The sequence below is a fragment of the Arachis ipaensis genome, chromosome B01 (genome assembly GCF_000816755.2).
Source record: "Arachis ipaensis cultivar K30076 chromosome B01, Araip1.1, whole genome shotgun sequence".
NCBI lineage: Eukaryota > Viridiplantae > Streptophyta > Magnoliopsida > Fabales > Fabaceae > Arachis > Arachis ipaensis.
Genome location: NC_029785.2, coordinates 5,817,548 through 5,832,208, shown reverse-complemented (window position 1 = coordinate 5,832,208; position 14,661 = coordinate 5,817,548). Strand labels below are relative to the sequence as shown.

The 14,661-nt window shown below is 34.0% G+C and overlaps 2 protein-coding genes across 2 annotated transcripts; one reads left to right on the top strand and one right to left on the bottom strand.

The window, feature by feature from the left end:
- On the top strand, positions 4,875–9,532 carry LOC107610436 (mitochondrial uncoupling protein 2). The gene is made up of 9 exons (XM_016312515.2): positions 4,875–5,175; positions 6,215–6,433; positions 6,519–6,597; positions 7,170–7,303; positions 7,420–7,518; positions 7,627–7,731; positions 8,166–8,240; positions 8,687–8,773; positions 9,117–9,532. The coding sequence occupies exons 1-9, from the start codon at positions 5,095–5,097 to the stop codon at positions 9,138–9,140; spliced, it is 903 nt and encodes a 300-aa protein (XP_016168001.1). The 5' UTR covers positions 4,875–5,094; the 3' UTR covers positions 9,141–9,532.
- Positions 9,771–12,796, bottom strand: LOC107610346 (IRK-interacting protein). Its single transcript, XM_016312433.2, has 2 exons — positions 11,667–12,796; positions 9,771–10,787 (listed from the first exon to the last, which is right to left on the bottom strand). Exons 1-2 carry the CDS (start codon positions 12,358–12,360, stop codon positions 10,012–10,014), a joined length of 1,470 nt encoding a protein of 489 aa, XP_016167919.1. The 5' UTR covers positions 12,361–12,796; the 3' UTR covers positions 9,771–10,011.

Genomic DNA, 14,661 nt, shown 5'->3' with positions numbered 1-14,661 from the left:
TTCCCAATTTTTTGTCATCTCTATATTTATGGGTATGTATAAATCCGAATTAGGGTTATTAGGGTTAGAAAATTTGGGGCTTTTGTCAATGTGAGTAAGATTATGTTAATTGACAATATTAGTAGCTCACAAATATCATTATTGTCATATTTCTAGAGTTGTAGAACTATATACTCTAGTTATCAACTTGATATATATATATGATGTGTATTTTGGATATAATTGGTTGTGGATATAATTGGGAGTATGTTGTTGTTGTTGTCTTGGAAATGGAGGTTTATTATTAATACAGGGAGTTAATATTTATGTTGGTAAGGTCCTAGAAACAGAGGAGATTCTGTCAGTTTTTCTGAAAATTTGGTCGTTTGGCTTGCTGAGGGACTTGTCTCTTGAGCGTCAGTCATGGCTTGGTTCGGGTCATGACAAATTCAATACTCGAGCAACAGTAATTGTGATATGATATAGTATGCCCAATCTAAATTAGAAATGAGATGAAAAGATACTGCTTATGTGTAAATTTATCCAAAGAACCATTAGACTTGAATTCATAAATGAGTGTCTGTTTATTTATTTGATAACAAAATTTCAAAAGTGAAACAGTGTTCACATGAGATATTTTACTAACAATAACAACCTCGTTTACAAATTCTTCCACATTTTCTTTTGGCTCCTTAAGTATTTTTACTGCCACTTGACGACCATCATGTAAACTTGCTTTGTATCTAATACCATATCCTCCTTCTTCTAATTTTTCATAAAATGAATTTATCATTTATTTTACTTCTGCATAATTATATTTCATTGGAACTGCACTACGATAACTTTTTATTAATTTTAATATTATCATGTATAAGAAAAATTATACACCGCTCATTTTTTTTTAAATAAAAAAGCTCAACACAATTTGATTGAACAAATAAAATACAATAATACAAATAAAATATAAAATACATAGTCAATTTTTATGTCAATCTTTGATATTTTCATCAATAATTATTAGAATTAGTATCACTCCATTTTTCATAATTCTTAAACTCTCTTTTAAAAGACCCTTTAATTTCTTTCAAGCCAAACACTCCAAATGACAGAAAAAAAACGTCATCACCCACATCTTGTATTTTTTCTCTCTCATCGTCACAGAAATTCAACTTTCAAAATGTTCCTTAATGTACCTCAAATGGTCCAGCAACGACATGCATTATGAACCTAGCTAGACATAGCACACCTATCTAGTAAATTCACAAGTCACAAATAGATGATATGCACTTTGAAATTTCAACATCCTTCATGGACAGTACAAAAATATTATCATTCTCATCAATAATATCTAATTGCACAATTTATCTTTCATTTAAATACAGAAATTTTCAACTCGTTTAAATACAGAAATTTACACCTTGCACGATACTACTAGTTTACTTAAACACTGCATTACATTCGATTTTGTTGTTAAACTACCAAAATTGTTCTCAATTTTTGAAAAAATTGATAAAAATATTCTCTATTTTTTATATTAAATATATATTTTCAATTAGTGCTTTAAAAATTAATTTGTTTATGTACTTTTTAAATAATTATTATAATATTCTTACGAAATTTTTGATCATATACATAAGGGCTTTCCTAATATAAAATTTGAGATTATTTTTTTTCAAAATCTCAAAAAATTAGGGGCGCTTAGTAGTTTTTTTTTTCTTTCCATATGTGTCGCCATGATTTTTGCCGCAAAAAGTGTTCTTCTACTTCTAGAAATGAAATTAAAATTTAATTGGTGCTAAACATTTTTGTCCTAATTTCTCCCGTTATTTATCATACTTATTAGCTTTGCTCTAAAGTAAATTTAGTAATTTGTTGTTTTAAAAGAAGTTAACAAATACTATTAAATATTAATCCTTCGCTAACAAACAATCCTATTTAAATGAAACCGTTAGAATTTTTAGGTAAGGATATATGTATTTGATTAACGGGTAGAATTGATCATAATCATAATTGATTATATTATAGTTGATTTTCAAATAAAGTTATTTATGTTGGTTAAATTTTTTTTAAATTAATTTTAACAAAATTGATAATATAGACATATAGTAGCGATCAAAATTACTCCTAAGGAAATATTAGGTAGTGTTAAGTTGGTGAACAAAATCTAAAAATTAACTTAGCCATACAATATTTCCGATGAATAATTACAAAAATGACTTGCTTAAAATCTTAATTGGTCTAACTTATATTTCTATTTTGTTCTTTTATTATTGTTGTTTTTGTTTCATTATTTTTTAGTATACACAGTAAAAATGAATAATTTTAATTTTTAAATAATAAAATATTAAAATAATTAAATATTATTTATATACAAATCCTTATAAATTAAAGTATCAAAATTATTGTGTTATTGTGTAATAAATTTTGTAAAATACGAGGAAGATCACCCAGAAAAAATTATCTAAATTAAAAGATAAAATTTATATTGGTCGAGTAGTGTTACTGAGAGTTTGTAACCATGGCATCAATGTTATTAATGAACCCAATAAACTTTTGCAGTGATATGATTTATTTAATTGTAAACTGGTATGATTTATTTAATTGTAAGATTGTTTATTTGTTTAGAAATTAGAATAACTAATAAATAAGTGCTTACTAATAGTAATATTATAAGTGGGTTGTGTTCTCTTTTGCATGGCTAGAGATGTATTAGTTATTTCTGTTTCTACTGTGATATTTAAGTCAATTTTTAGTACGTGAAGTCGTGTTTTTTACCCTTATCACAGTTGTTTGAGTTTCACCACTATAAAGTTTTAATTTGCAATTTTACACTCAAAATTGGTTGAAATCTGATGTTGCTGTTCATTTAGGTATATAATGAATTGATTTATTTATATATATTTTATTATTCGTTTTTGTCTTTTATTTTAAACCATTGACATACTAGGACATATTTTATTGTTATTGAATTGAATATAGTTTTTTTGAAGTTACTAGTGTTAGAAATTCTAAAGTTTAAAGTGGAATACAACCTCATCAACCATCTTAAGTATTTACTAGTGCTTGTATTGGTATATAATAATTTACATTGCTTCTTTTAAATTATTTTAACATATTTTATTAATTTTTTTACTTGCTATTTTTTAATTATTCTCACTTGTTTCAATATGCTGAATTGCTGATTTAGTATGTTATTTCACCAAGTGATTTTTATGAATTTTAATGGGTTGTTTTATAAATTTTATGATATGTTTTTAATTATTTTATGTTGTACTTCAATTTAAAATAATTAAAATTAGATCTTGTGTTATTAGTAATTTTTTTTGTTATTTAAAGAAATTTTTATTAATAATATTTTAAGAGTAAATAAGTTTAAACAGGTGAAAAAAAAAGATTTTTTAAAATTTCTTTATAAAAACAGTCAAATAGGACCTTAAAACAGTTTTTTTTTTAATTATGCGAATACACCCGATACCTGACCCGACTTAAAAAATGCGAATATCATATCCGATCCGATCCGATAAGTATAGTGCAGATCGAATAGAATTTTAGGTTATATCCAATTCGATTCATTTGCAGCCCTAACAATTAGTAGTGTTTTTTTAATATGTATCATCGTGATTTTTGCCGCAAAAAGTGTTATTCTTCCGAAAATGAAATTAGAATTTGATTAGTGCTAAACATTTTTGTCCTAATTTGTAGGTTACTTATCATACTTAGGGTTCGTTTGGGAAGTTTTAAAAATAACTTTTTTGAGCTTTTGACTTATGAAAAGTAGTAGTATTAATGTCAGGTACAATTTTCAAAACTAAATTGTAGCTTTCTAAAAAGTTATTTAGGAGCTTATAGAGAAGTTAAAAAAAATGGCTTCTCTTTATCACATTTTTATAAAATAAGTATTTTTAGAACTAAAAACTCAAATACAAAATAACTTGTTTATAAGCTCATTTTAATATAACTATTTATTGTTTAAACTATTTTTTTCAAAAAGAAGTTAATTAAGTTGTTTACCCAAACTGGACTTTATTACCTCTGCCCTAAAGTAAATTTAATTAGTAATTTGCTGTTTTAAAAGAAGTTAACAAATACTATTAACCCTTCGTTAACAAACAACCCTATTTAAATGAAGCCATTATAATTTTTAGATAAGGATATAGGTATTTATTTGGATTAATGGGTAGAATTGATCATAAACATTTTAATTTTGATGATATAAAATTTTCATTTTCTTTAATAATTAAAATAAAATATATGTGCCAATGAGTAATAGCTCAAATGGCATAGACTCCCCATACTCAATTAAGAGGTTGCGGGTTCGAGTCTCCTATCTTTCCAAATTTGCCAATGAGTAATAGCTCAAATGACATAGTCTCTCCATACTCAATTAAGAGGTTGCGGGTTCGAGTCTCCTATCTTTGGTAAAAAATAAAAAATAAAATAAAATAAAATATATGTGCATAATTTAATTTAGGTTTAATTATTCTGTTGGTCCCTGTAGTTTCACCAAATTTTTAATTAGGTCCCTATACTTTTTTTTCTTTCAATTGGGTCCTTACACTGCTTTAATTTTGTAATTAAGTCCTTTCTAGTATAAAAATTATTAGAGTTAACTGAATATTTTTTCGCAAATTGAAGATATTTATAATTAAAAACTTAATTAAATCTTTGATCGCATGTATTTTGGTAAAAATATTATGTTAATTTTATCATTTTTAACATGAAAAGGACGTGATTACAAAATTAAAAGTAGTATAGGGACCCAATTGAAAGGAAAAAAAGTATAAGGACCTAATTAAAAATTTGGTGAAACTATAGAGACCAACAGAGTAATTAAACCTTTAATTTATGACATAAATAAAATACACATTACAATTTAAAGCTGAATGGTAAAGAGAGCGACTGAGCGAGTGTGGTTGAAGTGCGAGGAGAAATGGTTAAAGCTCATTAAACTGATGAGAGAGGAAGTGACCGGGAATTGAATTGAAAACAGGTTGCTTTCATGCTACCTCCCTTCTTAATCACTCACCCAAAAGTTCCCATCTTTATTGTTTTCGTTAACATTAATTAAAATAAAAACCGCATTCTTTCACTTCACATTTTTCAACAACAACAACAATGTCAGATCCCAATTCCGCTTCCCAGATTTCATTCGCCCAAGCCTTCTTCTGCAGCGCTTTCGCCGCTTGCTTCGCCGAGGTACCACTCCTTCTTCTACTTCTAGTTCTTCAATTTTATTATTTCATTTTTTTTTCTGTTAATTGGTTTCGGTTTCATTTTGTTGAGAGTTTGATTTGGACGGTGTTTAAGTTAATTTAGCTAACATTATCAAACTTTTGAGCTGATTCGTGAATTCTTACGAGCTTAGGTTCTCAAATTGCGTTTATGAGTACGATCTTATAGAGTTGAGTGTTATGATTGAAGTTTACTACATAGGCGCCATGAGTGTAGCTGAACTCTCGAGTTTGATAATCTTGGTTTTAGCATGCGCATTTGGGAAATTGGAGTGCTAAGAAAGTGAAGATAAGCGAGGATTAATATGTGGTGGAACTGAGTGGGTTCATGTTATTTGCGTGTGTCTGTGTGGAAGTTATGTAAAGTGAAGATTTCCTGCTTAAAACTTAAATTTGTTTTTCTTCTCTTGAATGGTAACTTAGCAAAGTGCATTGTATCTTAGATTTTTTCCTTTCTTTTGGCTACTTGTTTAGCGTGGTTCTCTCTCAATTGCTTAAATGGAGTTGCTGAATGGCATCTTGCTTTTCTTCAAGTAAATACTTGGATCTGTTTGGTGAACATTCCCACTTTTAATTTTAAGTGCAAAACTTGTACTTTGTTTCCATTTGTTTGTGTTTTTGTTTTTACTGTTTCCTTTATGCAGTTGTTACATTACCATGGGTGTTATATAACCAGATCTATAATTCACAGAACAGTATAAAGTTAATCACTTAAATGTGTGAATACGAATAAAAATAAATGTGTATTTAGGAAAGAGCATAGGAAACCTAGCAAGTTAATTAATAGGTATTAAAACTAGTTACATTCATCAAGTAAATTAAGTTGCAAATCATATGAATATCTGTTCACTTAGACCATTCATTTTAGAATATGGTAATCATACTTCAAACTTATTTGCTTATGAATGCTGTGCTAATTATGCTATATAAATTGCAGCTAGGCCCTAGGTCCATGCCCTTTTTGTGTAATTCTAATCATTCTTTTGTAATTGGGTTTCATGCAGTTTTGTACTCTTCCTCTGGACACAGCTAAGGTCAGGCTTCAACTCCAAAAGAAGGTTGGGATTGATGAAGAAGTAGGTTTACCTAAGTACAAGGGCCTGCTGGGGACAATGAAGACCATTGCTCGAGAAGAGGGTATATCAGCTTTGTGGAAAGGCATTGTTCCTGGTATGCATCGCCAATGTGTGTATGGAGGCTTAAGAATTGGGTTATATGATCCTGTGAGTATAAATATCTTCCTTTCATTGAATAAGACTATGTCATTGGAGGAACATGGGTTGTACATATGAACTACAAAATGGACAGGTCAAAACGTTTCTTGTTGGTAGTGCATTCGTTGGAGAGGTTCCTTTGTACCATATGATACTTGCTGCTCTGTTGACTGGTGAGTATATCCGAACAGTTTTGTTGCTTCAGATTGCATAGCATTTGTTAATGAATCTCGATTTATTTATTGAAGGCATGATGAAGGTCTTGAATTAAGAACTAAATAATCGAGAGTAAAAAATTAGTTCATCAAGATTTGGAAATCCACAGAAAATTCCTCACAATTTAGAATACCACTTAAAAGATCCTTAAAATAACATGTCCCCTTTGTTGAATGGTGATGGATTATCTGGGAATTTCCAAATTTTGAGAGACGAATTTTAGTCACTGACCATCATGGAGATTTCCTCAATTATTAAAGTAGACAGTATGGAAATGTGAGAGGCAATAATTTTTTTCCCTTAAAAAATTTGTTTTCAACAGAATTGAAAAAGGAAAACAATCAGATTGTTTTCTTTACAAAAGGCTTGAACGCCAATGGTCTATTTTAATTTTAAATTAAATTTTAAGTAAAAGGTTGGTTGCTTGTTCAATCAAAAGTGTGTAGAATGCGTACCTCTACACTATTTGTTTGTGCTGTATTGCATTTTATGTTGTGGACTAATGGTCACTGTTATGAACTTTTGATAGGTGCTCTGGCAATCACGGTTGCTAATCCAACTGATCTGGTCAAAGTTAGACTTCAAGCTGAAGGCCAGTTGCCACCAGGGGTACCTAAGCGTTATTCTGGTGCCATGGATGCTTATTCTACTATAGTGAGACAAGTCAGTTTTTCTTTTGATGAGCCTTTTTCACTTTGTTCCATGTTTTATGTTGAAAATTTGTTATTTGAGTCTGATTCTGTATATTCGATTTTCTTTTTTTTTTTTGGTTAAATTAGGAAGGATTAGGGGCCTTGTGGACTGGGCTTGGGCCAAACATAGCACGGAATGCAATTATAAATGCTGCTGAACTAGCTAGCTATGATCAAGTGAAAATGGTAATCACATTATAGGGTATTTTAAATTGGAATTCTTCTATAATTTAAAGTTGTCACCATATATAAAATTTAATCGCAATGCTGCCCTGATCTTTTATACTTATGCAGACGATTTTGAAAATTCCAGGGTTCACAGACAGTGCATTTACTCACCTTTTAGCTGGCTTAGGTGCAGGTCTTTTTGCTGTCTTTATTGGTTCTCCAGTTGATGTGGTATGTGACTTGCCCCTCTCTTCCTCTCCCTTCTTTTTAATGACTGCTTCATTTAAGATGAACTTAGCAATGAAAAACCTGATTATAACAAAAAGTTTAAAGTGGTACCATTTAGATCTATTGGTATAACATGTTGGTGCTGGATCTTACGAAGCCAAAAGCTAATGTTTTTGTGCTGGATGTAGGCAAAAAGATGCATCCAAACAATTCTTTTTTTGAAAACAAAGAAAAACTATTCCATTCTTATGTTCCCTGTGAAGTTATTAGGATTTTGGTAGTTCAAAATTTTCATACTGTTTCAAGTAAATGGCAAAGGGAAATGTTCATTTGAACAATTTTGGGGAAGCTATTTGTTTTGCCAAGCAACGCTATCTTGTCATTCTTGTGTTTTTTTAAAGCAACTGATGATTTATAGATGTTGCACATTTTCCTAGGTGAAATCTAGAATGATGGGCGATTCAACCTACAAAAGTACGTTTGACTGCTTTCTCAAGACTTCATTTAACGAGGTTCGTAAAATTCTTCCATTGTTGATTTTATCATTGTTCGAATGTTACTTTAAGATATTGATACCCTGGGTATGGAAGTTGAAAATTTTATTGCCACTTTGTCATAATCAGCTCCTTTTAGTTTGTATGGGTTTTTTTTCCTTCTCATTTTGTCTGTTCTGAAATCTGAATATTTTATGATTGTGCCTGTTAAAGATTCAATCATATGAGATGACATGGGGGCAGGATACAAACTTTCTAATGCAAATTAAAGCCGCTATTAGGTAGTAACAAATTGTTGATCAATGAAAAATAATTCTTCATGTGCTTGCTGCGAACTTTGTTGCTCTGAACTCAGACAAAGTAAAAACATTTCAGAGGCATGCTTTAATCAAAATGTTGCATGAGGCTTGCACAGAGTTTATCATTTTCTCTCAACTTGAACTCACGTCAAAAATTTATTGCAGGGATTTTTGGCCTTCTACAATGGTTTCCTTCCTAATTTTGGTCGAGTAGGAGCCTGGAATGTGATTATGTTTCTTACCCTTGAACAAGTAAGATATACATATTAATATGGCAATGCTGAGAGTATATCTTGAATTGTTAATATATAAAATCGGCCCACTTAGTAATGTAAATGTCCAGCTTAACAGGATACAAAATGTTCATCTTGAAAAGTTTAAGTGTAATACAAATATTTTTCTGCAAATTTGTTACTTCTGCTTCAGCTTCTAGTGTTACATACATGGCCTGAAATTATAAAATAGTGCTTTTGGTATCACTAAGTGTTTTGTCACTTTGTGTGTCCGCATCACATATCATGAAATAGTATTCAACATATGATGACTTTGCATATCAATATGGAATGTACTTTTAATTTGATGATACACCTGACAGGCCAAGAGATTTTTCAGCGGATAAGTGTAGTTACTGTTGATCATATGAGATTCATGAAGCAGTTTGTGTTCTTTCTTGGATGACTGCTGCCAAATTGTCAACAAATTTGTTCCAACTGAAAGATGGCTTTAACAAATCATCTGCGACGTGGATTGATTCATGCATCAGATATTCTTTGTCAGTGAAGAAACCGTGAAATTCTACATTTCTCTATTTTTGTTTCCTACTTGTGCCTTGTAGATGCAATGGATCGATTATTCTTAAATCTTAACCAATGAATTGGCCCTCTTTGGGGATCTACACTGTACTGTACCCATATATGAATTTGATATAGTGAACGATACTTACTTTTCTATTCATGTTTTTTTTGGACAAGACTTTTCTATTCAATAACAGGACAATTTTTTTGAGGCCAAGCTAAGATTGGATGGACGAGTGGGTTAAAGGTTGTATTAACACTTTAACTTATTTTGCTATTTTAATATTTTTATAGGGACACTTGCCGACAACAATGACATTCATTGTTGTACCGAAATTTCTACTTAGGCCATTGCTGATAAAGATGGTTATTGGGGACTTTTCTAAAGTCTGGAATCTTTGTAGTGTTCATATATTAATGATTAAAGTTACAAATGAAAAACCATTGCTAAAAGGTTTCAAACGAAAAATCAAACTTGTTAATAGTGGTTCTAACTTTTTTGTACTTGGATCTATACCACTTTCAAGCTCAGATTCAAAATAAGCTATTATGAAGGTGCATACGGAAGCCGAAGTTACCTTGAAATCAATAACCTAAAATGGAGTTTCATGTTATATCAATAGCTTGGTAATCTTGCTAGGCAAAATATTTGAATCACTCTCATCAACCCCACTTCAAATACATTTCCAAAAAGAATTACGTTCTGGATATCAAATAAACTCTAGCCTTTATAACAGACCCATTACCAAGCTTGAATCCAGGGTTAACAGGGAACCCTACGATTTGGCCAGCAGGCACCTTCCCACCTGAAAACCTCACTACACTGTCCATGTACTTCTGATGGAACTCTGCTCCACGACTTGCCTCGAATTGACTAGGTGCAGGGTTGAGTGAGAATGCTAGCAAGTGAAGCAACCACACAGCCTTTGCAACTCCTAAAAACACATTATAGAACTCACTCCTAGGATGGTTTCCTGCTTGGACTTGATTGTGCTGCTCCAAGTTACCAAACAAGGACTCCTCCATCTTGGGATGGACAATGGCAAGATACTTCTTGCAGCAGAACTTTCCGAAGTGACATGTCGGTAAGATGCCAAGGAGCTCAGCAGGATCCATTGACTTCATGTCCCGATATTGAGTGAAGCAATCACGGCGAAACTGGTCAGGGTTGAGCAGGGAAGAGAGGCTGCCGTCCATGTAGAAGGTCTCATGGTCGAATCCTTGGAAGATTTTCCTGGAGATGTAGGATTCAAGGGCATACTTGGCATGGTGAGCCGAGACGATGGAGGTGGTTGAGGTATGGTAGTTGTTAGTGGAGGCAGTGGCTGCTTCAATGGAGCGAACTGCAGCTGTGATGTCCCAATGTGCATTGTGCATGAGAGAAAGCAGCATGGACGTGAAGGACTTCGATGCATCTCTTACTTGAGCCATTGTTGCTTCAAAGAGTTCCGGTGTAGGAGCTGCTGCAATTGCTGCAATGTAGAATTGCACCAAAAAGACTTGTATTTCAGTTTTGATTTATCAAGCGGCAAATTCAACTGGAGGTAGAACAAGAGACCATCATGATTTAGGTGCATTGGTAGTCTGATAATGTGGATGTGAGACACATGGGTGTGTTTGCGACATTTGATTTTGGAGGGAAAATGAGGGAAGGAAATTGCTGGAAGTGTCAAGTCCCTTTTATTACTCACTTCCTTCATCTCCAATGGCAAACACACTCATGGTTGCACAGCCTTCACAATAACAAGATCCGTTATCTATTCACGTTTGCCCCAAAAGCTAAAGCCAAACCAAAATGCACGTGCAAGAATAAATTTGAACAAAAGACACTTATTTCCCTGCATGTTTTGTTTACACTTTACACATTACGATCATGATTTCACCCAACAGGAATATGTCTTTCTCTAATTCGAGATTCAAAATCATGCATAATGTAGCTAAACTAAATATATTAATTTTTAATATAGATAAATCTTAAACTTATAGTTTAGAAACCATGGACCGGTGCAATGCAAAAGCAACGAGAAATTATTTGTCCTCATTTTGTCTCATACATCGAGTAGATTCCATCGTGACCCCATACCATGATCGATGATCCACAATCAATGGTGCAAATGTTTGTTGACTTCATGCAGGAGATAAAAATGAGCACAAACAGTAAATCAAAAACAATTTGCCATATTCTAAAACCTTAGCTTAAACTATGAAATTCATTTATCAACTTAATACATTAAACATATTGAATTAAATTGAAACTCAAGCCAATATAAGATTCAAAACTTTTCTCCGAATATTCTAGCAATCCAAACACAAGATCAATGAATATTCATGAATCATGATTATTAGTTTACCTTGAATTCCTAATTTTCTCTTAGATTGAGATCTCCCAGGCTTCTTTTCACCACTGCCATTACTAGAGATAGCAACAGCACTCTCAAGCTTCTCTCTGAGGTTCTTAACTTCCACCTCCTTCGCTTTCACCTCCTTCTTCAGCTCCTCCACGACCGCCTCGTACGGCGCCACCACCTCCCTCACCGACACACCACCACCGCCTCTGTTTCCTCTCCTCTTCCTCCTCTGTTTTCCGCCGCCGTCGGAGCTCCGGCGGAACCGCTCCCTCAACACTGTGAGCTTCCTGAGCTCCGCCACCACTGCCACATCAGCAACCCTCATCCTCTCCGGGTCCCACGGGGAATGTGCCTCCTGGAGGCTAACGTAAGCTCTCTTCATTGACGACACCGTTTCGAAAACCTCTTCCATTATCGATTCCATTTGCTTCACCTTCAGAACCCTCGCTCCTACCATTTTCTCTTCTTCAAAGAACTCCTCGTCATTCTCCTCATCCTCGAACACTTCCTCGTCTTCGTCGCTGCTTTCCTCTTCTCCTTCTTCTTCGTACCTGTTTTCCTCGGTCTCGCTCGGTGACGAGTTGTCTTCCTTGTCCCCGCCGGCGGCGTCGTACCTCCCGGCGGCGAGGGGGTGAAGGAGGCAGTTCGCAGTGACTCGCTGGATCAGATCGGAGAAGTTGGAGACCTTTCTCGTCATTGGAGAGTTGAGAAAGAATGTTGGTGCGTGTGACTCGGAATACTGACTCAGTGAGTGAGCGAGTGGAGAAGAATGTAGGAGTTCAGTTCATTGATAGTGTGAGTTGTGAGCATGTGTCATGTGTGTGAGTATTTGAGGGAAGAAGGTGTCAGAGAAGGCACGAGGAGGGTGCGCAGGATAAGGAAGACGAGTAAGATAGAGAGCCTCGTAATTTAAGGAGAGAGAGAAATTGCGAATTGCTAGTCGCTACTACTTGGTTTGGTAATTGATGATTGGGGATGGTAGCAATAAAATAATGTAAGAAACAGCTAAACCAATTGCGGTTAGTTGACGTTAGTGAATAGTTAAATGAGAGAGAGACGTGGTGGCGCCGTGGCGGAGCTGTGGGTGGGTGGCGAGTGACACTGGTGACTGGTGAGTGTGTGGATGGAATGATTGGTTAGTTCAGAGAATCTGTGGTGACACGTAGGAAGCTGTCAGCTCTATGGAGACCAGAGTTCTCTCATAATCTCATCAGACTATCAGAGAGTTCTCCGAATTAGAAATAGCTAATTAAACAACAAAAAATAGTAACTTACAATTGATAATTGCCATGAAAATGTGGGAATTGAGAATTCAAAAATGCCAGGAGTATAAGTATTTATCTTTAACCAAGTTTTTAATCAATTTTTGCACTTCTTTTCTTTTTTTGTACAATAAACATTTCTTTATTGTTATTTTTACCGTCACAGTTTTTTTTTTTATTACTAATCTACTGTTGACTTTTTTTTTTCTCTTCTTCTTTTTCTTTCTTTTTAGTGTTATTGTCGTCGGTATTGTTGTCATGTGTCACGGTTTTAGACACATTCTAACGCTATCGTGGTAGCACTTAAACTTACTCAACCTCTCGAGTTAAGACCAAGTCAACCTAACCCTCAATACTTAGCAAGAAAGTTAAGAACACAAGAGAACACAAGAGGAAGGAAATTTTGTTGGAAAGAATACTTTATTACTCAAGTGTTGGTTACAAATGACTCATACACTAACTCTCACTCCCTATTTATAGCCATCCACCTCCTCAATGGATGGTTAGGATTAAATCTAATCAACGGTCTAGATTAATCATCTAGAATCTTCATTATAAATATCTATCATACCACAATTTTCTAAACACTTCTAGATTATTCCATACTAGTATTCATACTTCTATTTACATCCACACTCTTTTAGAATATTCCATGACCTTCCAGAATCTTCTAGAACTTTCTAGAGCATTTCGAGATCTTCTATGACATTCTAGAACGTTCTGAAACCATCTAGAACATTCTCAAACACTTTAGAAAACTATACAAACGTCGTTAAATCTAACTTTCTAAAATTTACCGTGACATTCTCCCCCACCTAATGCACAGACGTCTTCGTCGTGTTCTGTTCATGATAGCGTTCTAGGTGCTCTTGGAATTGCCACAGATCTTCACGAGCTTCCCAACTAGCTTCGGTTATCGGGAGTCCTTTCCACTTGATCAAGTATTGGATACTTGGTGGCACTCCTCTTCGTCACACGACGCGATTAGCTAAGATCTCTTCGATTTCTTTATCAAAGGATCTAATCACCACAGGCGGAGTACGACTCGAGTCACCTCTACTCGGTTCATCTTGGTCTTCATGATATGGTTTAAGCATACTCACATGGAAGACCGGGTAGATCTTCATAGAGGGAGGGAGTTGTACTTTGTAAGCAACCTCCCCAACACGTCCAATGATCTCAAATGGCCCTTCGTATTTGCGGATTAAGCCCTTATGAACCTTGCGAAAGGCTTTGAATTGTTGTAGAAGAAGTTTAATCATTACCTTGTCTCCCACTTGATAGCTTGCATGCCTCCTCTTCTTATCTGCCCATTTCTTCATCCTCTTTGCAGCTTTGTCAAGTAAAGAACGAGTGACATCTGCTTGTTCTTTCCATGACTTAATCATATGATAAGCTCCAGAGCTCTTCCCCGAGTAAGAGCAAGAAAGAGAGTGGGGTGTAAGTGACTGTTGTCCAGTCACAATCTCGAACAGATTCTTCCCTGTAGACTCACTCATTTGCAGATTGTATAAGAACTGAGCAATGTCTAGGAGTTTTGTCCAATCCTTTTGATTAGCGCGTATGAAATGCCTCAAGTAACACTCAAGTAAGGAATTCACTCTCTCAGTTTGCCCATCGGTTTGAGGATGGAAGCTTGTTGAGAAATGAAGCTCCGACCCAAGGAGTTTGAACAACTTTGTCCATAGTCGTCCTATGAAGCGTGGATCTCGATCACTAATGATACTCTTAGGCAA